Source organism: Camponotus floridanus, unplaced genomic scaffold, assembly GCF_003227725.1.
Source record: "Camponotus floridanus strain SB8 unplaced genomic scaffold, Cflo_v7.5 scaffold1, whole genome shotgun sequence".
NCBI lineage: Eukaryota > Metazoa > Arthropoda > Insecta > Hymenoptera > Formicidae > Camponotus > Camponotus floridanus.
The window spans coordinates 8,041,898-8,069,041 of record NW_020229214.1 but is presented as its reverse complement, the minus strand read 5'-3'; the positions used below and the strand labels follow the sequence as shown (position 1 = coordinate 8,069,041).

The window sequence follows — 27,144 nt, the reverse complement described above, 5'->3', positions numbered from 1 at the left end:
TTGTAAATTTATTTCGGCAAAAAATGTTTAAAATATTCTGCTCTATTATAATATTGAATACAACTCGAAAAAGAATGTTGAAAAATCATTACAAAAAACAAATGGGACTAATTTGGGTTTCTCGCTTAGAATCGCGTTTCTAAAACAATATTTCTGATTTAAATCTTTATAGAATCTTTTTTAATCGATCCGAATTTCTTTTGCAATATAAATCCATGATTTTTTTTTTTGAGAAATTACAATTGGAGAAATTTTTCTTTATGAAACATAACTCGATACTCATTAAAAGAGCCTGTTGTCGATCCCTTTGGATCGGCACATGTTCGCGCCGCCCATAATTTGTTGCAATTGCTCGAATATCTCGTCCGTAATTTGTCCATTTGTCGACGCTTATTATTAGGTTCGTGACCACTTAACCCCGTCGACAACTCGACGTTAATTACGTTCGTTTTCTGGATGTTTCGCTGACGAATGCGTTCGTCGTAATCGTGGTTCTCCTCGAAACATGTGTCTTACCTTTGATAAATTAACGTGAGAGAAAAAGAAGAACGATAATAACGATAAGTGTATTAAAATGTACGATAAGTATATTCGACTGTTCGATATCGCAGAGTCTTTCGATTTTGTACAACCGGCATAAATCGATTATATACAATACGTTTGTGCTCAAATGTTCTAATTCCTTGCCTCCCATAGCTATTTCAGACGTTCTAACGATTCTCTGCTACTTGCTCGGCATGCAGTTTCTGGTACGCGTATTGTATCGATTTCGTATCAAGATGTAAGTAAAATTTAGAAGAATCTAAATCACTTCTCGTGAAATCATCCGTATCAAACTTTCTCTTTTCACTTTCGGAAAAAGAAATGTCCAGAGCGACAGAGTTTCTCGTGCGAATAAGAAATAACTCTTGATAATTGCACATTTGATAATTATGAAGAATTGCTGTTACACTACATCGACTTAGAAAATGCCAAGTGGATCATTCTGATTTCTCTGTGATAAGATTCGAAAGTGCGCGAGCACTTTGGGAACGTTAAAAAGTAATCGACAATAAGAGTATATAATTAACAGCAGACACTTTCCAGTTGAACAGATTCATTAATATCCACTCGTTGGTGGTCGATATAATTTTTTTAATTATCCCGTATGTATCAAAAATTGCATTTTTTTACAGTATAGATTCTTTTGATCGGCTATAAATGACTTAAAAATCAATAATCAGTATTCAAATCTTCCTCTCCAGTATTCAAATCAATAATCAGTATTCAAATATTTCCTTATCTCAAGAGATCTTTCTTATCTCGATATCTCGAAAATAAAATATCTATAAATATAAATAAAAAATTCAATGTCACAATAAATTCGAAAGCCGACTCGGTTGAATTTGCAAAATTTAATTTGTTCATGTAGATCGTGCATTTGCATATGGAAAAGGTCACATATTTTTTATGTTATATGTTTGTACGCGTCAAAAAATATATGCCTGATAAATAAAACAAATTCATCTAGGATAATTTATCGAGAATTTAAGGGGGAATTTTGCTTCTTTATTAATGACTAAGTTTCTCTTTTAAAATTCTATGACAATCTGTTTAATCTGGTTTTAAATTCTGCAAAGATTTAAGTTAGCAATTTATATTCGAATATCCAGGTGTGTGCATCAATTTTATAAATTTAAATCATGATGGACAACTCATTCCAAATCGTGCATCTCTCTAAAAAGTGAAAATTTATTACGAGTACATTTTTTGGATGGAAAAAAATAAATAAAGAAAAAATATGCACATATTATATCAACTGAGGTTGGACAAACATCTTCTACTCAAGAGTTCTAAAGCCTTCGCCTGTACCGTTCTATCAATGCACCTGTAATATTTCTCTTTGGAAAGAGAAGCACGACATTCACATTCTATTTACATTACTCTGTGTTATAGCACAAGCATCGATTAATTGAAAACGGATGTCAAGAGAATCTACTTTGTTGATCTAGTCTGTCTATAGTATCGTTCAATCTCGTTTACCTCTCCTGATCTAGAAAATTGAATCAACCAAGAAGACCTTGACCAGGAAGATCAGAATCAATGTTGATCAATTATAATAATTTTGTTATGTAATTGCATTGAATTTTACAAAAGAAAAAGTTTGAAACAATATCGCGTTCAAGATTCACGGTGAGCACACAATCGAGACATTTAGGACAAACTTTTATAAACTCTTGCGACCATGATGTCGCCATTTAATTGCAAGATTCACATAAATTAAAGACTATTTGATGCAAAAAATTTATTCTTTCATTTCAGACTTTTTAAACCATATGATTTAGTAGTATTTAAAAGTTGACTATCTATCGCTTTGTCTTACTTTCACACATGTGTCTGCCGCTTATCTTTTCCTTTCTCTTACTTCTTTATTTATTTGTATTGTATATGTTAATTACGTTGCGTATACTTGACAGCTGCATAAATCACGTTTATCAAGTAACAATAATAAGACTGATGAAATTTTTTTAGATGCCGGGAGAGAACGTTCTTCGCAAAGCTTTCAAAAATGCGGGCCTTGCGTTCTTTCGGATTCACTCGACAACTTGAGGTATTGTTAGCACGTAAGTTCTCAAAGGTCAGAAGAGACGAGCAGACACGCTTCGCGGAAACGTCGACAGAATCGATAGTAAAAGGTAGTGCAAGTCTCTGCAACGGCCTTCTTGCTCCATCCTAGCAATAAGAATCAACGTATGTTTTTCGTGTTACAATCTCGCAAAGAACAGGTATATTAGTTATATATTAATTCCGCGTTGGGGCTCATCTTCTCGGATAAGAATGCGCGTCTTTCAAATTCCAAAAACATGTACACGACCGACCCAGAGATTTTACGAAACCCGCTTGAAAAAAATAATAAAATCGCACCGAGTCGCGATAATAAATAATAATAATTTGCAAGGGGGTATCGCCGAATCTTAATTAAATCTCCGCGCGTGAATCATAGGCGTTGCAAAACCGGCTTATCGATAGCGACGGTAATAGAATGCACTTTACACGTAAGAAAATAGCGACCACTAAAGACCGAGAAATACGATCGGGCATTGTCGGCGACGCTGATCTGATAAACCTAATCGCGGCGAAACGAAAAGCCACGAATAAATCGGCCTCGAGTGCCAGGCTTGCGTAAGACTATAGCACGATAGATAAAGACATGCATTATTCCGGGCCTCCGAGCCTACTTTCCTCGACGTCTCGAGATCTCCAGGCCCGATAGACAAAGATCCGCTACGCAGGGACTTGCCATTTTTCACCAGGGATTAAGAGAGCATCGGTAATCGCGTAATCCGAGTCAAAGCTCGCGCAAAACGCGCGCAGAGTCCAAGTATTCCGCTATTTAATCGATCATGCGTCCATCCAGTGCGCACGACTATAGCCCGATATAGTTGTTTCGATTCTATCCAGTTCCAGTCGGCGCATAATTTATTAAGGGCCGCCTGAGCAAACGTATCCGAGGAAGTGACCGGCCGGCGAATAGGATCGTTATCGCCGGTCGATCTTTATGCCAGGCGAAATGGAACAAACAGAAGCGTGTGTGCGTTAATAACAACAAAAATCGCAACCACGTGCGTCGCTTTCTAATTCACAGGCGGGGTCCGCCTATCGACGAACGCTAGCGTCTCTCTCTCTCTCTCTCTCGTGCGTTTTATCACCAAAATTTTTCCAAAATTCCTCTCGAGATTTTATTCCGCCACTGTTGCCCGAGGCAAACCTGTATGCGTTAATAATGATAAAAACACAACCACGTGCATCGCTTTATAATTCGCAGGCGCGATCCGCCTCTCGACGAATGCTAGCGTGTCTCTCTCTCTTTCTCTCTCTCGTGCGTTTCATCACCAAAATTTTTCCAAAATTCCTCTCGAGATTTTATTTCGCCACCGTTGCCCGAGTCAAGCGTGTGTGCGTTAATAACGACACAATCACGTGCGTCGCTTTCTAATTCGCGGGCGGGGTCCGCCTCTCGACGAACGCCAGTGTGTTTTTCTTTCTCTCTCGTGCGTTTCATCATCGAAATTTTTCCGAAATCCTTCTCGAAATTTTATTCCGCCATCATTGCCCGAGTCAAAATTTTACTCTTATTTTCAATTTTTTTAATGAATTCGATAGGATTTTAATTTAACAGATTTACTTTATACAGAAATTGAGCTTTTGTATTTGTACTTCACACGGATAGTAAACACATAATTTTCCACTTTGGGGTTTGAAAGAGGAGCTTCTGGTAAATCTACAGATTAACAATACAAATAATTTTAAGAGAGAATAATCTGCTTAGGCTTAAAGTATCAAAGCAGTTAGATTGAAATGTTCAGATTAAAAGTAGGAGAAGAATTTCGACTGTAATATATCGCGATTCTCTCTACTAAATAAATTAAACGATATCGGGCTTGGAGCAAAAAGGAAAAACAAAGTATTCCCTTAAGTGCGCCATTCATTTGCATATCTAAACTCATTTATTGTGCCTTCATTTGTGTTCGCGATGTGTACTTTTTTTTTTATTTTTCACATGTTTTGTTCTTTCCGTTCCAATTGCCAAGCTCGTCCCGTTCAATGTGTGTCCGGTGCGTTCCGGAAGTAAATTCAAAAGGCCATTGTTGCATTTCCGCGTGTCCGTATAACGACGACTATCTCGACTATCGCGCGTATATAATGCTACGTTACGGTATTATTGCGGTGCATTTATTTCCAGGAAAATGATATGGCACCTTCAAGCAGATACGATATAATGACTTAAATATAATTAGTACTCTGTGTATTGCGGGTACATTGCGGGTTACTAACAATAAGTAAAACTTGAGCATGAAACAATGCATAATGCTATTCGTGTATTTTGCGCACGAAACTACGGATGCAATTACATTTCAGAAGCGTTTCTTGTGAGTCGTAAGTTTGGGTCGTCAATTATCTCCGCTATTGTCTTTAGCGAAAGAGAGAGAGAGAGAAAGAGAAAAGAAGGGTGACGACTTGCCATTGTAACAATTAACAATTGCAAAATGAACAAATGAGTTTGTGACAATTAGCGTGTGTACGCTCGACGCTTTCACCTTTCATCAAATTCATGCAGTTAATCGAATAAAAGTTCTGCTTCAGTCAAAGGTAGGGATAATTAAGAACGCGACATCGAGATAAAAAAGGGGACAAAATAGTACACAGACGATGCATTCAAACGCGATCAAGCAAATTTTACGACGTCCAATTTGATCTATCTAACCGAAAAAATTCCTCGATTCCACTCTTGTACATGAAATAAAAAGTAAAAATCATTTTAAATTTTTATTACTCATTTCGCCAAATAAATTTTCGTTAAATAAACGAGCGAAAAAATTTTGCAAGCTCGATATAAAATAAGGCGATCGATCTCGCGGAAGGTTTCATCACATTTTGATTATAATATTTCTCTTCTCGACGCGCAAGATATTTTTGGAGCAAGTCGAATCGTAGAAATCTCCCCTCGTCACCGTTCCTATGACGACAAAATGGAAAGGTATGCTCGAGTGTGACGACGGAGGAATCCTTAATCTTCCAATTCCCTCCGAAGAACCCAATGGCTGTCTTTTTCGCGTCCGCGTAATAATCGGTAAACACAAGTTAGTCGTACCAATTAGAAGCCGGATGTTTCCCGGGTAAGCAGTGTTTGTCATGTCTTTTACATAATTAATAAATGAAATTTACATAATTAATAATTGTGAAGTTAAAAGCTGTAGGGAGAAAAGAAGGATCGGGACTGTGAAATAGTTGTGTGTTAAATTACACAGAGTAAGTCTGAATTTCACGTACGGCTCTCGCGTGTTATCGATCGACTCGCGCAAGCGAAGCCCAACATGGTGGAAAATTAATTTCCAGTGATTATCGAGATCACGATCGATCGCTCCAACGGACCGTGCAAGGATTCATTAATTAAGATCTAAATAATCACTCGCGAAGCCACGTAAGAATCTCGTTAGTCGAGCTGGTATGTCAATAGCCACGGATAGACTATTGCTCGACTTTCAACGAGAACGACATATACATATATGTTCGGGACCTCCTTGCGTCAAACAGGATACGGTTTTCTTGGGCCAATTTGGTCTCAAATGAAATTTCGATTAGATTTCATACGCAATAGAAGGTTCGGTAATAACGAGATTCTATAAAGCTACGTCGCTCGATAATATTGAATTGTACATGTTATCGTTATACAAGTATACGGTCGTAAAATATTTCGCGATACGCGTACTCTAGTCATGCTCTTATTCCTTCTGCATAACCGGCTCTCTCATTTATTCTTCTTCCGCTAAAAAAAACAATACAACAAGAGACATCGCAATTAGCCGACATCCTTTTAATCGTTGAAATTGATAATATTCACCGACACGTTCCGCAGTTTATATATATGAAAGCTAGAGCTGTTGGGTCGCTCGGCTGCATCCATCAAGACTTACAAATTCACCCCTTCCCATATTTGTCCAACCAAATCCATAGATGGTTATGCATAAAGTTACTTCATCGTTTAAATTATGCATTATATGCGCGTTACAGAGTCGGGAAAGCCGAAACTCCAAAGTTTCACGAAAATGCCGGGCCATTAATAAAAGCGGCGATTAATATAACGCGAGGAACAGTTTCTTGTTGCGGATATTTTAGCGAGCAACCCCGACACAATTAAACAAGGCGAACGAGGCTCTCTCTCGCCGAGTCCCCAAACTTTGTCGCGGTTTCACGGCGAGCGCTGCAAAGAGGATTGCGAATACAAGGGTAACCATCGCTGCACTGGCGTGCTTGTAAATAATCCACAAATACCGCGCACCGTATAATTATATGCATATTCCTTCGTACGCGATTCGGCAGCACGCAAGCATTTCCGCTCCGACTCGGTCACGCGATTGGAAACCGACTCGCTAGGAAATATCTCAACATCAAAGAACGTTCCCGCCGTCCGTGCGTTTCCTAAATTGCCGCAACATCGTTCTCGGAAGTGTCCAACGAAAATTTCGACCATCGTCGAGTCCTGCCGATCCTTTCTACGAACCGAGAGGATTATTGTTGTCGCGGACAAGAGGAAATCACAAATTACGCCGCGTACGCGTAACTTCAGGCTCTCGGGATAGAAAATGGAGACGGTCGAGGCCACAATGATGCGCGTCGAGCGAGGGAGGTTGCGAAGGAACAATAAGACAGACGCGAGGAGACGGGACGGAACAGAGGGACGGCCGCTTCATCGCGCCGGAAAATCAAAACACGAAGGACAAGATGACGGGAAAACGGGGAGCTCTCGGCTCGCGTGCATAACACCCGGCACATGAATTAAACATACGCTGTTCGCGATCCGAACGGGAGGAGGAGGAGGAGGAGTGAAAAGGCGACTCGGTGAAATTGGTGTCGAGCGAGGGAAAAGACGCGCGAGGCGGAAGAGGACAGCGCGCTTATGTATTCGTCGAGGGTCTCGGCCAACCGTCGGGTTTCCAGCATTTCGACGATACGACCGGAATATTCAATGAAATTAGACGTATACAAAAGAGACCTGGAAACTGCATAGGCGCGCGACACGTCGAAACCATGTCGATCTACTTGCGATTCGATTCGCATTATCTACGCTTCGGCCAAAGTTTGCGAGGTATCTCGCCCCGGTATCGACTCCGATACCAGTTCGTATATACTAGTTTGCGTCCGATTGGAAAGATAGCCGGAGTTGTTACGAGGACCATATCGAAACTCCAACGACGGAACTCGAAACTCACCCTCGCGAACGGCCACCGCGTCCGCGACAACCTCAGCCGTCACCCGCCGCCCACCCCGCGCTCGTTCGCCTTCGGCCATCTCCGCTCGCGATCGGCCGCGCGCAACCCTCTCCAAAGGGTTGGCGGACAGGGATGACCGGGGTGCGACCAGCGGAGAGGGCGCGGCCGAACGCGGGCACGGGAAGGAAAGAGGCCAAGCGGCCGCTTACGAGGACGACACGTTCCTAGTTTTACGACCGATCATCGACGAGAAGCGAGAAGAGTCTCCTGTCGGGACCGTATAAAGGGAGAAAGACGCGTATTTTCGATCCTTCTCCCCCCGGCTCGTTGCTGGCGCTACATGCGTGAGACGCACGAACGTACGTTTACACACCGCGGAGAGGGGCTCGCACCTCCGAGAAAGGGAGCGCGCGCGAGTGGAAGACAGCCACGGTCCTTTCACACGCGCGCGCATACACGTAGGGCGAGACGTCCGTACAAAGTCCCGCGTGTAAAAATATACATGTATATATACATAGTCGGCACACCAGAGCGGAGGGACCCGGTGCACCACCACCGGGATTCCCCGACCCCGATCCCCGCCATCGTCGGACCGGGTCCTTTTCTCCCTCTCGCGAGCTTCTCTTTCCCGCGCGCTGCCCCTCGCCGCTCCGGCTCTCTCGCGCAAACGCTTTGCTCGCGTTCTCCCCACTCGTCGACGCGTCCGTACGTTTCCATCCCTTCCTCTCGTCTCTCCCACCCCCGCGGAAATATGCTCGGCGTAGCAGCTACGGTGGCGGTGGTGGTGGCGGCGGTGGCGATGGTGGTGGTGGCGGTGGCGGTGGCGTTAGCGGCGGTGTTGCTGCTGGTGGTGCGTGCGCGCGCGGTGCTGCCTTAACGGCGTATCGGTGCGGACGGTGGCTTTAGACTCGAAGCTGCGGAAGAAGGGCCGCGAGCTCGGCCGTGTTCCGATGGCCTGATACATATTGCGGAACGCATTCATGAAGCTCCACTGCCCTGACTCGTCGAGTGAGTAGTACAAGTTTGTGACATTTCCTTGTGCCCTGTGCGATCATCGCCGAGCGAAACTGCGTCGAGGGGTGAACGCGAAGGAAGGGGGAGGGAGGGAGAAAGCGGTACCCCTTGTCGCGCACCTTCTTCTCTCCCCCGCGCTTCCGTTCTCCCTTCCTCTCGCCCGCGAGCGAGAGAGAGAGAGAGAGAAAATATTCTCCGCGAGTCGTCCGCTCGACGACGGTAACCTGCCTACGACGACGACAAGCGGGTCCGCGTTCCCGAGAAACGGACGACCGTCGGGCGACACCACCGGGAACGTCGTGCTCCGACCGTCCCTCCTTCGTGGCGACCGTTAAATCGGCGTGGGTCGATCGAGAGCCGGGGAGAGTAGGGGGAGGAAGAGGCGATATTTAGCCGGCGGAGGGAACAGCAGGAGAGAGAGAGAGAGAGAGAGAGCGCTTCCTCCTCGAGGCCGATTAACAGTTGGCCCGAGGGACGCGAGACGATCGGAGTCGGCTTCTTCGGAGCGGCCGCGAGCCTCGGCCGAGGCGCAATAAATATCGACCACCGGGAGTGGAGGCTTAGCGATGCGAAAAGTGGACCATTCGATCGGGCCACGTCATATCTCGTAGCGCACCGTCGTCGCGCGCGTCGTCGAAAAGGCGCGAGATGCCCCACGATCGCGACATGTGCACGTTCCCGGGGGGGTGGCTCGTGCGCTACCGAGCGTTAGGCGCGCGATGCTCCCGTCGTGTTTGCGCTCTCTGCGCGGCAGCCCGCCAGAGGAGACCCCTTCGCTATAGTAGACCCCTCGCGGATTAGACGAACGCTAGTGCAGTGCGCCGATTCCTCGGGATCCGTCCGTCGAAGGATGCCAAGCGAGGCTCTCCCGGAATCGAAGGAGAAACGTTAGGGGTGCTAGCCATCGCGAAATGTTACGCATCGAGATGTCATGGTCGGTAAACATGTATAGCATCAATTCTCTACGCGGTTCCTCTATCGTATCGAACAATAGTCGACATCGGTTCATCTTGCGGTAGAGTGCGCTAGGAAAAAAAAAGGTACAAGTTTAGGAAGGTGTCCATTTCCTCCCGCGATTTCGACTAATGGATGATATTCTGGTCCGCGCGGATCCGCGCCAATTGCCGATATAGTAATACGATGATGCATTCGTGGCAATGCCAACGCAGTGATGGTGTAAGGTGATACACAGTGCTCATGCGACCGTTACATTTTTCGGATGTTCTACCGCACATGTTAAGGTACGTTTACATCGGTATCCTTTCACGATAATTGTCTCTAGCGAAATAGTGTACGTGTATGCGTGAGACAAATAATGCCGGCGGTAATTGCTTGCCACAATTAGCGTTTCTTTGTGTAAAAATAAACGTAGTTTGGTAACGTTTCCCGGAGAACGTTTCCAAATGTTGCAAAGTAAATCGCGAAAAATCCCGAAAAATCCCAATAAGATAAATAAGACTTCCGATTAAAATTCTTATCGATACTTTTCAATATTCATTCATAAACGTGACAAATATATTACATATTCACCTTGCATCACGTTCTTGCGAATTTAACATATTGCGCAAGCGACTCGATCGCGATTGATATTCCGATGCACGACGTATGATAATCAAATTGGCAGATGTCGGTCTATTCGTGCAAACGCAATCTTAATTTGTTTGATATCGACGCGATAACGTCGATCGCGCGAGCGATGATGATTGGAATTTCACCTTATCGCGCAGTATCGCGCCCGTTTTGGAATTCACCCGCGTGACTTTTCAAGGGCTGATGATTCATAACCGATCGAGCGCGCGAGCTATCGAGGGTTGGTCGGCGACCGACTTTCGCCCCCCGTTGCATTTCGGTTTTTAAACGTGCTCGCTCGTCTTTCCTTTTACTCTCCTCCCCGATCGCTATTTTTAGGACGAAAATATGCGCGTTGCGATCGTCGGGTGACGTGTAAAAATGTGTGTTGGAAATTAATAACTTAATCTTTCAAGCGATCGATTGCTCATTTACCGATGTAGAAAAGAAAGAGAGAGAGAGAGAGAGAATGCAAAAATTTAATTAAAATTTCAATCTATCGCAGCTATTGTTCCGTGAGGCGCGAGATTGGGCGCCTTCGACCGTCTTCCTGACCGTTTTATTTACTCGACACGGCACGGCACGGCACGGCGACCCGAGGGACGTCGAGACTAAAATTGTGTCGTCTCCGCGGAAACATTCATTCAATCAATTTAGGGGCTATTTCGAGGTAACACTCGCCCCCGAGTTTGTCATTTGTAGACAAACTAGATCGATTATATCGACAACTTTGGAGGCAAAGACGCGCGATCCGTCTTTATTTTTATTTATCTCATTTCCTGTCGCACGCCAGCTGTGTCGATTGCGATTAAATGCATATTTTTATACGCGAAGCGGAACTATGTGCACGATAAATTAAATAGCTCTTGACGTTTCGTCAAATTGCCGGATAATTCGATAAAGTCGCTAATTTGAATCTCTCGTCTAATGTAGCGATTCGAGTATTTCTCGAGAGAGAATCTAAAGTAGAAAAGAATTGTCGAGTCTAATCCAAAATCCAAAGAATTCCAAAGCGTCAACAATTTCACTCGTCTTCTCGTTCAATTGAAAAGGGTTAATGCCGCGCACGCTTTTCCCTCTTGTTTACTGAATGACCTGCCTCTGAATAGGAAACAAGGAAATTCGTTATCGTTCGCACAAAGCTTCTCGGGAAACGAGTCCCGTCGAGAGAATTCCGCGAGAGTTAATCCCATAGAAAGGCGAGCTTAGTGTCGCTTCCCACGGAATTTTATGACGACCGTGATTTCTTCCATTGATATTACTTATTCAAGCTCTTCTCCGGATTGGTCCCGAGCACGATTTATCTGGATTTTCTTCGCGATTTCGCAAATAGCGTATTTCTCACGTATTTTTTACAATACGTTGAAATGCTTCGTATAAACTCGCGAATGACATTTATTGCTTCGCAAATGTGGCGACTGTGAAAATACGAAACAACGAAAACGTGTATTTCGAAAAATATGTTAAAACGTATATTCCACGGTAAATGTAAAAAATATATAAAATGGAAAGAAACAAGCCTTTCTTTTTCGAATCGCGATCGAAATCTATCGCTATGTTTTCCTTAATCGTTTAAAGCAGGCGCTATATGACACAACATACCTGTGCCAACAAATGGCCAATATGTGATATCGATAATATCGTTTATGAATTTCAAATATGGTTGGTTTATATTCACACATTATGTGTCGGCAATATTCAATACGATGCGATTTTTGTCATAAAAAAAACAAGAAAGTTATAGCTAATATAAACCTACTACCGCCAATACATTTTTTTCATCCAGATGCCTGATTTAGAGTTATAGTTGAGAATACTTGTCAAAGTGAATAATTTATTTATATATGTATCATTGTTTATGTTAGTTATTCATAAAGAGTTAGTTATTCATAAAGTTAGTTATTCATAAAGAGTTTAAAAAAATATATATAAAAAAATCATGATATAAATCACGAAATAAATCAATGGGTCCTCGATAATTCATTCAATTTTGTCCTACAAGATATTTAGTAAATAATAGATTAGTAGTCAGTAAATACGCAAAACACACATTCATTCACATTTATCTACAAAATAACTCTAATTAAATGCTATATAAAATAACAAAATTAATTTAAACCATCGGTATATATATAAATGTGACCTTGTTTACATGTAATACGCAATCAATTCCATTTTGCCCAGTAAGAGCAATATTCTCTGATAGAGTAACATTAATAAATGACAAATTGAGTTTCGCATTTAGCGTCAGTTATCATAATGATACAAGATAACGCAACAATTGCATTATTAATTTGAACGAACAGGCAAATCCTTTAGATAAATATGTAAATATGGACGAGGTAAATGAAACATAATGATAGGGTGAAATTTCAGATTTGGGTGCTTCGATATAGTCTTTACGGAAGAAATCGGAAAGTAAAAGCCTCGAATTGAAATTCCAGCCGTCAACGACGAGGGTTAACGATACGCGACGAGCAACATTCGCCACCCCCGCGCATAATTAATTGATTTCCTCCGATTGCCGAAAACTCGCCTGTAATTGAGCAGGACATTAATAACTCCGCGCACTGAATAATTCTTAGAAACGTACGTCCCCAAACTCTCGGGACGTGCCCGAGAACTTATCGATTTCAGATTAGCACGTAAATTGGCAGGCAGAGGGAGGATGCAAGCTTGACGAGGCTGCAGGAAAAGGGGGGGAGGGGAGGAGCGTGCTTCTTCCCACGCATCTGCTTGTCCTTAAATCATTTGGGGATTCATTTTGATATTCCGGCTATTTCTCTTCTTTCTATATCCAGCTATTCTTTGATTGAAATTCAGCCTTCGCGCTCTTTCCATCTTTCTTTTCCTCGAAACGTACTTTCCCGAAGGTATATCCATCTTGGAATTTCTCGTTCAAGGCTTCCCAAAGATCACCGCGGTTTCGATTCCAATTTTAAACTCAAGCAAGCAAGGGTAACGAGACGAAAGTTTTGCAACAGATGCCGTAAAACGACCGAGTTAACAACTTGTTTCGTGGAAAATGAAAAGATTCGCCGTATTGGAAGAAACACGAGGGCGCAAAATGGGATAAGATAAGAATTTCGATCGGGTTAGAAATATCTATCGGAGGATAATCCCGATGATCGCGTATTTATTTCTTCTCTCCTCTCTCTCTCTCTCTTCCCATGTTCTCGTCTGTCTTTAGTTAGACGAGAACACTATCCCATTATCGCCAGTCGAATAGGTCTGGGTTCGTTAACCTGGGGATACACCGATATATCGACGACGCAATTTTATCTGGATGCCCGACTTCATCGGATCGCACATGCACAAAGCCATCTCCTCTTTCAGGACAGCACTCGTTTTCCCATCGATACGACGCGTCACGACCTTGATGATGATTCGTGTCGACCTTGCGTTTCATCCGGATGGTAACGCGAGCGCATCAGTAACGAGATATCATCAGTAACGTGAGATATAATATCGCGCGACGACCATTTTTAACTCGGCGAAATTCCGATTTCGCATCGTTTCCGCAAGCCATTCGTTTTCTACCGAGACGACTCTCGGACGATCCGTATTGTCGCGTTTTCGTGACGTTAAACGTGGCCCGAACATCTTTTATATACGATTTTTCGTAGAGGAGCTCTTTTTTCACCGTCTTCTTGTCCCAACCTCGGGTTTCTCGGCTGTGGAAAATGTTCCGCGAAAAAGAAATGGGACGTAAATAACAGATTATATTTGATCTTATGGTCTATGAATTCCCCGATATATTCAGCGGAAATGTTTTCCGAATTTACGACAAGCATTGTCGAGTGAGTTTTATTTCGTCCGAGACAGAGAGAGAGAGAGAAGTCGGCGAGTCTAATAAAGTAAATCTTCATCTGCGAAAATCTGAAAGAGAAGCCTTCATAAGCGTCGACCCGGCGCATTTTGCCGTTCTCCGTGACGGTCGTTTATTATTGCCGCAGTTTGTTGCACGAGCGTAATGCGGAACGACGGAAGTTGAGAGGCGGAAGCGCAATGCATCAGCGCCCGGTTCTCTTTTATTCGAGCTAAATGATCTCCCCGAAGATGAAATGGCCTTATTCATTTGCGAGCTTTGTATGTATGTTTGTACGAGTGCGCTAGAGCACCTCGGATCGCCGTAGGCGAAAATAAAGCGCAAATCGATGCACTCCTCTGCTACGAGTTGAAAAATGTATCCCTCGACTAGATTCTCATACATCACTAGTTTCTTATTACTTTCCGTACATCAATCAATAATTGTTCGTTGCTCGTCGATCGATCAATGCCAACGACATTCGGCAGATGTATGTATTGTTATCGAGAGTGTGTAAAAATAAATTATACGTAAACGTGCCTTGATATACGTTAAAACAAATGTCTCTGTTATTGCTAATTAAATAGCCGATATTTTTGTCCAGTTTTCTTAATCCGATGTGCCTTCATAAATAATGAGAGCAAAGGCACGTCTCGTTCTCGTCGATAAAGTGTATCAAAAGACAAAGAATTAAAAATTGACGACACTATAATGATGTACGAGAAGGTAGCTATTTTTATAGGAACGTCCAGAAGATATTCCTATAAAACTTACGGATACAGGCAACTGTCGAATTGCGATCCGAAAATAGAATCAAAGAGAATTTAGTCTGAGAATCCACTACATATTTGAGTAAGATTTTATTTTCCATTAACCTGATGCGAAACTCGGAACCTATTTGACTATTATTTAATATATTATATTTAATTTAGAGGGAACCATCCTTTGTTTGCGAAAGCGCTTCCTCTACGCAAACTAATCGCGGATTCTAAACGTAAACGAGAAGCGTGAATAATTAAATGACAGGATATAGAAGTCGATTGAAAATTACACCCAAGTCTATCCCCCTCTCTCTGAGCGTAATAGAAACCGACGTTGAAATCCTTTTTAAGATGGCGATTTTTAATTACAAAATGAACAATATTGCGCGCAAAACTCATCGCAGTTGGAATTAAATTTATATTTATACTTTATCCGTTAATATATTCATGAGATAAATAAAGAGGGCGATTTGACCGGATGTTTCAGTGGGCGTGCGGGGGTGACTGGAGTGATGGGATGGGGCCAGAGCCCCATGGAGTTCGGGTAGACCCGTCTCCGGCCCAGCTCCCCAGCCCCCTCCGCCATCGATATCGACACCGCTCCTGCCAACGACGCAGAGGGCCGCCTCGATCGCGATGGAGGCCTCTAGCAATCAACAACAGAAAGAGAAGGAGCCACGCATTCACAGGCCTTACGCCTTCGACAAGGTAATTATACCCCGACGAACAAGCGTGATGTTCTCTAAACGCCACCAAGTGTATATACGGTATACAATTGACGAAATTCTCTCACGTGATAATCGATCGTCGCGTTGATCCTTTCTCGCGCAGATGGAGGGGCTGGTGCGGGAGATGCAAGACCCTGAGAGCGGGGTACCCGTGCGCAGCCAAAAACAATTTCTCACCTCGATCCCTTCAGCGTTCATGGGTGAGTGCCATCGGTACCTGCGTTGTGGAGTAAGCGTAACCGGCCATCACGGCCAGGACACTACAGTAGGCTGCCTGCGTGTTGCAGGTTACGACCTCATCGAGTGGCTGATGGAGCGGCTTGCCATCGAAGAATCAGGTACGGGCTCGTATGTGTCTACCGCTGTGATCGCGTCAGCTGTTCCCCCTCCCCCCCTCCCCCTCCGCCCCCCCGCCCAGTCTGTCGCTCTTTCTCTCCTATCTTATCTATCTCGCTCGCTCATTCGCTCGCTCGTCTCGCCGCAGCCAACACGCGCAACCGCAACCGCTCTTGCCTGAGGATACGCTAACGACTAACACCATCGATACTCTCGCTTCGCCGTTTCCGATTCGCATTTGCATCGATACTTTCCGCTTGATGCCTTTCAACTATCGATTACATATTAACACATGTTACACAGGAGACACTCTTTCATTTTAGAATCGAATATGGATTATTTATCGAAAAAAAAAAAAAAAAAAAATATATATATATATATATATAATATATAGATATAATATATATATATATATATATATATATATATATATATATATATATATAGATTATATATATATAGATTATATATATATATATATATATATATATATATATATATATATATAATCATTATTTTACAAGCGAGAAAACTCGTGAGTCGTTTTTTTTTTCGCGGTTTTCCGGATTTTGCGGTTTTCGGGATTTTTGCGCGCGACAATGCGATGCGAGCGATAATACGTCCACGTGCAAATGCAGAATGCAAATTTCGTCAGATTTCGTCACGTTTCACCGCGCGAGCGTGTAATTCGAGTAAATTTAGCGAGAATTAATGTCGTCATAGCTCACTCGGGGAAGTAGTTGAAGAATTTGTAGTAATTATGGTAATACCGACAACATTTACGTATGCGACAGATAAATTGAATCGAAACCGAATTCATTATTCGATGAGTAAAAATGTTTAAGTTGATATCATCACCAACTCTCTGTCCAAGTGCACAATTTACATTTCCTATAAAGATGGCAAAATTATAATTTAATATGGGCGTCGACGTATGTTCGCTGGGAAAAATTGCGAACAGACAGATTCTACTAAAATATGACACACAGAGCAATGTCGCATCGTTTGAGTGACCTGCACGATTAGAGGCTTTCGTCGATATAAACGTCTCCTCAGATATCAAAGTACATTATTATGTTTGACAGTAGAGGCGGTCCATATTGCTAATCAACTATGCCAGTATGGCTACTTCTTCCCAGTGAATGACTCCAAGACACTCACTGTAAAGGATGATAGCTCTCTGTATAGATTTCAGGTAAGTTATATAGCCTTTGAAAATTACAAAAAGAAATATTTCCAACTCTCTTGTTCGGAATCATCTAATTGTTTATCTTAAAAATTGATGCGCCTAGACACCCTATTATTGGCCGTGGCAACACAGAACCCCTGACAATGTCGAGTACGCGATCTATCTGGCTAAACGAACCCTGAAGAACAAACAACGTCACGCTCTCGAGGACTATGAGATCGTACGTAATGATATCGCAATGTTGCTATCGCAATAACAAGCAATTGACAAGCCCGTTTAAGGACATTCGTAAAAAGAAAACCCTACTGTCTTTAGGAAGCTTTGAACAGCCTGCGCAAGAACTTGCAGAACAAATGGGACATAATACAACTACAGGCGGAAGAGCAGGTGACTAAATAGTCGCTATCGCGCGCTTACTTCTCAATAATAATAAATATATCAAAACGTACACACGCAGAGATATACAATGTGTCCTATATAGATAAGATACAAGAGATTTCTTGCCAACGAGTACCTTTTCTCCTTGCACAATTTTTAGAAATGGATCCTTTTTAAAGAGATATTTAAAATTTTTTTATGACAATACACAATATATCTGTTGTTTTTTTTATTATTTGTGTAAATGATTTTGCGTGCAAAAATTTTTATCATTCTTTATAATGAAGCCTGTGATATTTACGTTACATTATGTAACATTTATTTTGTTAACATAAGAGCCGGCAAACACATTTCACTACCGCAATCTATCTCATGTCATCATTCAAGCAAAATTTCTCTTCAAGTGTCTTATTATAAAAATGTAAATATTAGATTTAATTTAATTATCAGAATTATCACAATTTTTACAGAAAAAAATCAAGAAACAGCAAATTGCATTCTATTAGTTTATTAAAAAATAAGATACCTGAAAGACGATACATTTCTGGATGTTTTTTTAAAAGAGAAAGATGCTCGTCTTTTGACAAAAAAAATATGATAGCATTATATAACCTGTGCTATATGGGACACTTTATATACACATGCACGTATGGTTCCACGTAATGCCAAATTTCGTCCACTCGAACACGCGACTCCTTGAAATGCTACTGATTGTGTGGATTCAGGTACGCCTGTCCAAGGAGCGCAAAAAGGGGGACAAGATAGTGAGCGACTCGCAGGAGCGAGCATTTTGGAGGGTCTATCGGCCGCCACCTGGTTGTCTCAGTAGCCTGGAAGTCGTGCCTGTACCTACTCGTTTTCGTCCCGGACTTCCACGACCACCGTCACGCAAACGTACCCTCGCCGATTTGCAACGCGAGGTGAGAAGGCCGTCGATTGACTCTGTCGAAAGCCTCGATCCAACTAACACGCTCGTATCGATTATCATTCGTTTAGGTGGACCTTTTACGGAACAGTTTGATACGCACGAGGATAAAGGTTTCGACCGCGATCGAAAATTTGAAATCATACTTCAACACGTACGTGGAATACGACCCGATGTTCGTACAGCCGCAACCTTCCAATCCATGGATCACCGACGATCATACGTTTTGGCAATTGAATAGTCCATTGTAAGTAATCGATATCTAATACGTTTATCTATATTCACGACAAATCTAATGATATAATAACTTTCGCGAGTCCAGAGTGGAAGTTCCTACCGAGAAACGTGTTAAACGATGGGCGCTGTCGATGGAAGAACTTATGTCTGATCCTACAGGTAAAACTTTTCGATCCTATTATTAATACAACATCGCTATCGTATCGTTGGCGAATCTTACAAAAGCCGATTCTATCTCGCAACAGGTTTACAAGAATTCACAAATTATTTAAGAAAGGAGTACAGCCACGAAAATATAAGATTTTGGCTGGCAGTCAAAGATCTCAGGCATAGTTTCCAAGCACAAATACCTGACAAAGTCAACGAAATTTTTAGGTGCGTTAGTTTTCATGCATGTACATTACTTATCGCAGTATTCGTTTAAGAGAGAAAAAAATAATCCATCTATGACGCGTTCGAAAACACGCAGAGAATTCCTGGCGCCTGGAGCTCCCTGCGAAATCAACATTGATGGGAAAACGATGGAGAAGGTTCATCAGGAGATGAAGAATCCGAGCAGATTTACATTTGATTCCGCCGCGGAGCATGTATATACATTACTCCTGAAGAAGGATTGCTATCCTAGATTTATTCGCTCCGATCAGTATCGTAATCTCTTAGCCGCTGGAGTGCAACCTCTACAAAAAAAGAGGTAGACTTTAGATTACACGATTTAAGTTATCGTATATTCGTCTCGTAAAGACGACTGAAGCGAAACTGAAGCGAAATCTCCATTCGACTGTCTCAGATTTTTCGGCTTCGGCGGTCAAGCCAAGAAGAAAGTTTCCTCCACTTCGACACCGACGACTAGCACTTTGCAGCACGCTAATATAGGTAGCGGGGGCGGCGGGGGCGGCGGCGGCGGTAGACGAAGAGGAAGCGACCGGAGCCTATCCGGGAGCGCTCACGAGCTAACCGTGTGCGGTGTCCTCCGCGACGTGTCCTCCGCGCCACGAGTGCCGCACTCTCACAGCCAATCGAACCTCACCGACATCCCATACAGGTACGCGGGGTTTGGGGGACCCGACAATGGTCCCCGAAAATGAGAGAGACCGTATCCGTTCCCCGGCGGGATACTCTATGCTTAAAGCATGCTATCCGTTCGCGCGACTGGGACGTGGCCGATACGATAGGCTTATCCGTGCGCGTCGTATTTTCAGGGGAGATCTACCACGACTTGTAAAGATACCTTCGAGGCCTAGTCCACGTAGTATTCAGTAAGTCGCACGCCCGATACATACCACTCGGTTCTCTCTCGATTAAGTGTGGGAGCGGGCGGCAAGAGCGCGGCGCGTTAACATCCGTTTGCGCTTCCTTGGCTTGCTCGTCTCTCCGCGTGCCGATCTCGCGAATACTCGTGATCTCGGGAAAAGAGCGAATCCGGCACACGAGGATGACACAAGGGAGAACGCGGCCCGAGTGATTATTATAACGCGCCCCAGCGTCGCACGCACGCTCCATTGTATCCTTCGTATAGTCAGACTCTTTGACAAACCCTCTTATCTCGGTGTGTTTTGAAAACTCTCGCACTCTCCAAGAAGTCATGCGTTTGTGGAAAGCTCACCAAAATGTGTGTAAAGCAGTATCGGTGGTAATTGTATGACGATATTATGGTGCCCTGCTGCCTTTGAGGTCCTCTTTCATCAAATTCTCAGTGTTTTTTTTTTTCAATACTATCAAATACTTGCGCGGAGTGTTTCAAACACAATTTGCGTCAATTATTCTCTTGAATATAAATGCTAAAGAATAATTAAATTATTATTCACTGATATATATAAATACATTTTTTTGAAACGCTCCGTACAATTGCCTTGATGTTGATATTGTGTTATCCGTACCAGAGTTATTTATTTCTCTGTGTTCCTATATCTGTAATATATTTTATGCGATTGTCAAGCACATAACTTGCACAATGAAAAAGATACACACCCATCCTTTCATGTCGTACAACCCCATTTGTCAATTTATCTAGTGCCCCCCGTAAGAAAATTTCTCCCTCACAATCGCAAACAACTGCGTTGTATTCGACAATGCGCGAGACACAAGGATTCTGAGGATTCAAACTTTACGAAAATACGCGTCCAAATCCGTTGTGGGACGTCCCGGAATTATCGCTCGTTGCTCGGCCACGGACTTTTCATACGGGATAGTTCCGGGACACTTTGCGCACACGTATGTATAGAGACCCATTACTAATCCTAGCCGTTGAATGGAAGCACATCATGCATGTATCGACTGACGTTGAGAAAGAACAGATACAGTCGCACCCCCGCACACACGTACATACACACATATACAACACGCGTGCAAAGCACGTGGTAACTTGCCGAGAGCAAACGGTGAAAACTAAATATAATAAAGTTCCTGTTGTCAGGGATGCTGGCGCGACGGAAGTAGCGGTTCGCCCTATGGACGACGTGTGCCCGTGGGAGTCCGCGCCGGGCCCGAGCACCGAGCACGGTGCGGATGCCGTTCCCTCTGGAGGGACAGCGTCAGCTGATCAGGCCCGGCACGTGTGGGACAGCGGCGGTCACGCGACGATTCACACCGCCGAGGCAGCGCGCGTCTCTCGCAAGAACTCGGCGCAGCTGGACTCGTGCAGCTCGTCGTCGGACGTCAGCCTCGCCATGATCGAGGTCACCGAGCGGCTGCGCAAGTCGACAAGCTTGACGCATGGCACAGGTCGGTTAGGTTCGCAATCGCGGTAGACGAGCGGAGATTGAGAGAGAAGCTCCAAGTTATATACGCATCTCCCTTTCTCGATACAGTGGGCGCAGCGACTTCGGGTCCCGGTACGATAACGCGAAACTATTCCACTTGCTCGGCGAGCGGTCGTATCAGGCTGTCGGAGATGAGTCGCGCGTCCGTGTCATCCTGCAACTATCCGTCGCCTCATCAGTCATTCGAGTACTCCCACGTGGTCGTCGAGAAGGTGGAAGAGAGATCCTCCCTGGAGAAAATCGTGCCCGAGGAGGAGACGTCCACGGAATCCGTCGTCGTTAAAGAGAGCCAATCGAGTCCCAAGTAGGTGCCGTTCCTCGTAACATTCGTAACGCTAATCGAAAGAAATCGAGAGAAATCGAAAACGAAAGACGCCTCGTCCCCAGGGCGACCGCGAAGGCGCCTCTGATCAGCATCAGCGCGATCGTGGGCGACCTGCCGAGCGACAACTCCACGATGGAGAACATCGACGAAGACGCGAGCGAGAGCTGCACAGCGAGGGACGCGGGGGATATCGTCGAGGACAGAACGAGAGGCGAGACCGACTCGCGGGCCGACACCGGGGCGGACGTGTCGCCGGTGGCCGAGGAGGAACCGGCGACGACCGAGGAGCCGCCGGACGAGGTGCAGGTCGTACCTGTCTGGGAACCGGACGCCCAACAGGAAGACCGACCGGCGACGGCGCAAGCGGCGCCTCGGGAGAAGCGTGACAATAATGTTAACGAAGTATGCCCGTGGGAGGACGAGTAAGTACCTGATGATCTGATCCGACCTAATCTTAGGATTACGCTTGCTCTCCCCGCGACAATATTCATCGTTTTTTCAAACAAACCAAATTTCTCTCGTACTCGCACGTAAATTATCCCACGTAATAATGTTCTTTTATTCGTACGGAGCTCACTGTCTGTTTCAGGGAAAACTGTAGAGTGGATGCGCCCTATGTAAAAACCTATGCGACTTTAGGTTACCTGTAATTTTTGTCGTGTTGATATATTCAAAGAAAACAAAGTATCTTTGCATTTTACATTTACGACAGTCACACAAATTCGATTTCGATTTTCACTTTGATCCACTTTACCGAGCTCGCGTGTTCAGATCGTCACACGCGGCAAAGATACCGCGCTTCAATCATCGCGTTATTTAAACGGCAAACATTTTTAGTTGGAATCAAGCTCGCGGAAGCCATGAAGGATCTAATCAAACGAGCGCATCAAACGAGCGCTATCGATAAATTCGCGATATCGCGGCGGAAATGACGGTGTTTTGCGCGCAGGGTAAAGAATCGCGGGCAAATTGCTCGATAGAATCGACTTATTTCGACGCGAAAACATATACGTCGGCATCTAGTCGCTGTTAATATTTACACTGTATGGCCTAACGACCCGATTCGTTTGCTCGGAGTCACGAGGATTCACAACATATGGATCCACTTTGATCTCTTTCGTCTTTTCCGACTTCTATTAATCATTACTATTTACCATTCTTAGCATACGCGAGTCATATTAAAAAGTACGCGGAAATTATTTGTGAAAACGTTAAAGAGACGGGCGCTGTTGTTCATAGAGACATTAGAGCGTAGTCTCTAACGTTGTTCGTAGATTACCGTAGTTTAACGTAGATCGAGAAAAAAACGTGTGTCGCATGAGACGCAAGTAGGTAGATCGTGTCGCTCCGTGTTGAAGCAACGTTCAAAGGTAACGTTGCCAGACAGGGACAATTAACGAGTAAATTCGTGCGCGCGGATTGGGAGCTCTTTATTCTCATTTTGATTCGGTATCTCGCGCAAACGCACGCTCGTAGAGCGCCAGCCAAATCTGAGCCCTTTGGCCGCTCTCCATGGTCGCGCTTTTCCCGGATACCCTCTTTTTCGCGTTCGCGAAACGTTACGTTTCGATGTGGGTCCCGTTGTGCGTTATACGGTAAAGACGCGATTCGCGTTTAATCCGCCCCCCAATTGACCGGAACTTTGATTAACGGTGTCGTATCGAAAAGACATCGCGATATATATATTTTTCCGAAAAATATATTTTACCGATATTGCATCCCAATGCGTGACGCGTAATCATAATTCAAGCGCATCGATGTGCACGTTTTCGTCTTAGAATAATCGCCTAGAGTTTAGCGTGTCTTACATTGTGTCTTACGAGCGTTCGATATTAACTATTGACAAATTATCGTGACCTGATATATCGTAAGTGTCTAATTACAGGTATTTCGTGTTATAGTACACGCCGCTTTGTCGCGATCGCTCTGTCGGATTAATTAAAACCGATGATAGTCGATGGCGGTTGCGGTGATCTTACGGCGTTTCACTCGTTGGCCCTCGCTTGAGCGAATCGCGCTCGCGAATTTATGACATAAAACAAATAAAAGAATAAAAAATATTCGTGTGTGAATTTCCAGAATAGCGTGTGTCAAGTTCTTAAAGTATCCGTTTTCGCCATCGAATCTCTGGTCCTGTCACTGCCCCAGGAACCTTGATTCGATGCTACAAATCGAAAGAGAGAGGCTATTTAAAAATTGCATAAATTGTGCTCTTAACTGTAACCTCGGTGTTTTTTCGTGTCTAGTTTTAAATTTAGAACGAAATAATTATTCTAATAATTACAACACGCGTTTGTCTCACATTCAATCGCGAACTTATGACGATCCTAATGGTCGATTCCTCGTTTGCTTCGATGGAGAGAAATGGATAACTTGAATGGAAACGAAGAATGATCGCCTAATTAGTAGCCCGTTTTACAAAAAGAGATGGAAAGTAGAGAATTCATGATGGATTATAATATGCTTGTAAGTCTTTTATCAAATATTGAATTTTTATTTCGACATTAAACTTCTTCGATTATCGATATAATATTTGCGATTGTTTTCCTAGTTATACGCAATAGCGAGTGCGTGCACAAAAAAGCAAAATACTCTCGATTTTGAGCAATTATTTAAGTGCAAGATGCCGTGTACGACTGGTCTGGACACGCGAGCGTAATCATAAGGATTCTAAAAGTATTCACGACGATTGTACTATTAATTCAGCAGCTCAACTTAAGTATCGTAATGTTCTTATGATAGGTTAGCCGATAATAAGATTAGATTAACACGTCCCGCGCGATTGATGATAGAAGGAAAAATGAAGATAATATATACTTACTACAGTACGATTTCGTTCGCAATCATAGCGATCGCGATACCGAACTACCTTTTCGATTCGCCCGCGAATTTTCTTGTACGAGTTGAAAAAAATATGGTCAAATCTATGAGAGGACTCACACAGAGGACTCGGACGTGTGCTGGAGAGAAACGCGAATTCTAAGCAGTGGACGAGCCACGGAGCAAATCAAAAAAAAAAAATATATTACTCGCCTAAGGACGCTATATTCTGTGTAAATAATTTCCAACATCATCGCGTACGTCGCACTTTTTCTCGTGTCTTGGAAGATGTACTCATCAAGGACCTTGTTGTCGTACAACGCGGGGGCGCGCGCAAGTTTCACAAGCTATCCGTCTGATTAGAATCGCGAGCTGAAAAATTTTCCTAATAATATTGTGGCAAAATGAATGATATATAGATATATATATTTTTTTTACAGTTAATTATATCAATAATTATGTTAAACGTACCGCACTGTTTTTAGCTGCAATTTATAATCAAATTACAATCTCTATTCGTCGATTAACAGATTTCAAGGCAGAAACGATGGATCTTGCGATCGTTGCGATCTTGAGCGCGCATCCCTCACATATCGCATTTTGTATAACTTTAAACCGCGACGCCTGGTGTACATCGATTACACTTAGCATGCCATTATCAGAACTGCAGGTTTTAGCTCGGAAAATTACGTCGAGAGAGATTAATAATGTTTAATATATAAAACACACTCTGAAACATTGATAACAATCCCTTTGCTATTCCAATGTTGCGATTAACTCTTCAGCGTTAGAAAGGAACGTTACGATTATTTCAAGCATGATTAATCTGGCAAAGAGATGGCACTTATATGATATAACGAACGAAATGTGATTAGCGCTCGCATAATTAGCGTACGTAGGCAAAATGATAGTTATGAATAAAGTCCAGAGTATCTTTCTAAAATATAATGTATACTGCTAAAATATTATTACGTAATGAAGGAAATTAACTTGCATAAATTATTCGTGTTTTGCAAGTTGCACTTTTTTAAAAAGTCTGTAAGATCCGGTGCCACGATACATATACATACACATATATATTGTAACATTGCTTTATACAACGTTTCAAAGCGTTTTTGTTTTATAGAATGTTTTCACAGAATTGTACATACATTGTTAAAATAGTATTTATATATATTTTCGTCATACATTTATGAATTATATTTTTATCTAGATATAACCTGTAAGTAACAGCGTTTTTGTAATAAACGCAATAATATTTTTATCACGTTTATTACGAAGAGGCTGGAAAAAATCTGTCGCAAAATAATTTTTATTCACAATCGCAAAAAAATAATAATAGTTATTATTGTTATTATTTAGAAAAAAAGATGATTGTATGTAGATTAAATGAGTTAAACATCGCGTTTTTTCCTTAAATTGGTAAAAAAAATATACACGATATTTTTATTATTAGAAAAACTCTAACCGCGTGGATCCGTCAGATCTAACCAAAATTTATGAAATTTAGATATGCACCAATTAAAAACCAGCGCACCATCGCTTTTCCGCTGGATTAATGATTAATTATTCGATTTGCCATGAATCTTTGTAATTAGTCGAGTACGATGTTATTTTGCGCCAAATTGCGAAGTTTCGCATAAACGCATACGTGAAGCAATTGTTCAAGTGTGTATTTTCACACAGCAGCCTAAAGATGTAAATGCCATCGATAAGCGAGTGAAAATTTTGCGTATGAATCTATGTACTAGATTTAAGATTCCCAGGCATCCTAGAATTTAATTACCTACGAATGTAAGAGTTCCCTAATTGATTCTGAAGATTCGAAACTTTAAGGAATTTAGATGTATCGTTTAATGTATGGATCTGTTGGTTCAAAATGCTTGATTTTGAAGAACGAATTCTCTTACAAATGTGCAAAGATCTGAGATGTGTCGATATATCGATCGATGAGACGATCTAAGGATCCGGGAATTTTATTCTGTTTTTTTTTTTTTGAATCTCCTCTTAATTTAATTTCTCCGAATCTCGATTTAATCGCGCGATTACAGGCAAATTGTATTTTCGTCATATATCGTTGAGCGCGCAAAAAAATTGTTAGGGAGATTCATGCAATTATCATTTACTGTTTTATTTTTCGCAAAATTACATTTTGCACAAAAACGCATATGGCGCAATATTTATAATACACAGAGCCTAAAATGAAAATGCTAGTGACAATAGTATATGTTGCGTCGTTAAACTTGCGACAAAAGAAATATGAAAACGAATTATATAGATTCAAAATCATTTCCAAAATTTATGCTCCTCTCCCTTGTTCCTTAATTAATTAACTTGTCGCGTTGGAATCGAATCGATGTCGTTTCGATTAATCCATTTTCATCATCGATCAGTTTGAAATAAATCTGATCGTAAATTGTGATTTATTTTTCATCGATCCTACTCTGTATCTCTCTCGTAACATTATCCGATATTAAATAGAGAATAATTACAAAATGTGTGCTTTAGAAAACAGAATGTCACGTTTAAATTGCACTGCCAATT

At 42.7% G+C, this 27,144-nt stretch overlaps 2 protein-coding genes across 10 annotated transcripts in view; one reads left to right on the top strand and one right to left on the bottom strand.

Annotated features, from left to right (window-relative positions):
- The window catches only part of LOC105251352 (MICAL-like protein 1), a 59,498-nt gene that overhangs the window by 32,046 nt on the left and 308 nt on the right, over positions 1-27,144 (bottom strand). The gene's annotated exons all lie outside the window — the stretch shown is intronic.
- LOC105251353 lies at positions 8,575-27,022 on the top strand. 9 transcript variants are annotated; one of them, XM_011258106.3, is made up of 18 exons: positions 8,575-8,759; positions 15,391-15,611; positions 15,735-15,831; positions 15,919-15,969; positions 17,056-17,162; positions 17,260-17,376; positions 17,472-17,543; positions 18,260-18,454; positions 18,531-18,706; positions 18,782-18,855; positions 18,942-19,071; positions 19,166-19,387; positions 19,484-19,738; positions 19,896-19,952; positions 21,110-21,417; positions 21,504-21,759; positions 21,843-22,202; positions 22,370-27,022. In XM_011258106.3, the coding sequence occupies exons 2-18, from the start codon at positions 15,540-15,542 to the stop codon at positions 22,428-22,430; spliced, it is 2,610 nt and encodes an 869-aa protein (XP_011256408.1). In that variant the 5' UTR covers positions 8,575-8,759; positions 15,391-15,539; the 3' UTR covers positions 22,431-27,022. The 9 variants fall into 9 exon arrangements, with proteins under 9 accessions (XP_011256408.1, XP_025261847.1, XP_019883124.1 ...); XM_025406062.1 differs by having other exon boundaries at positions 18,254-18,454; XM_020027565.2 differs by having other exon boundaries at positions 17,053-17,162.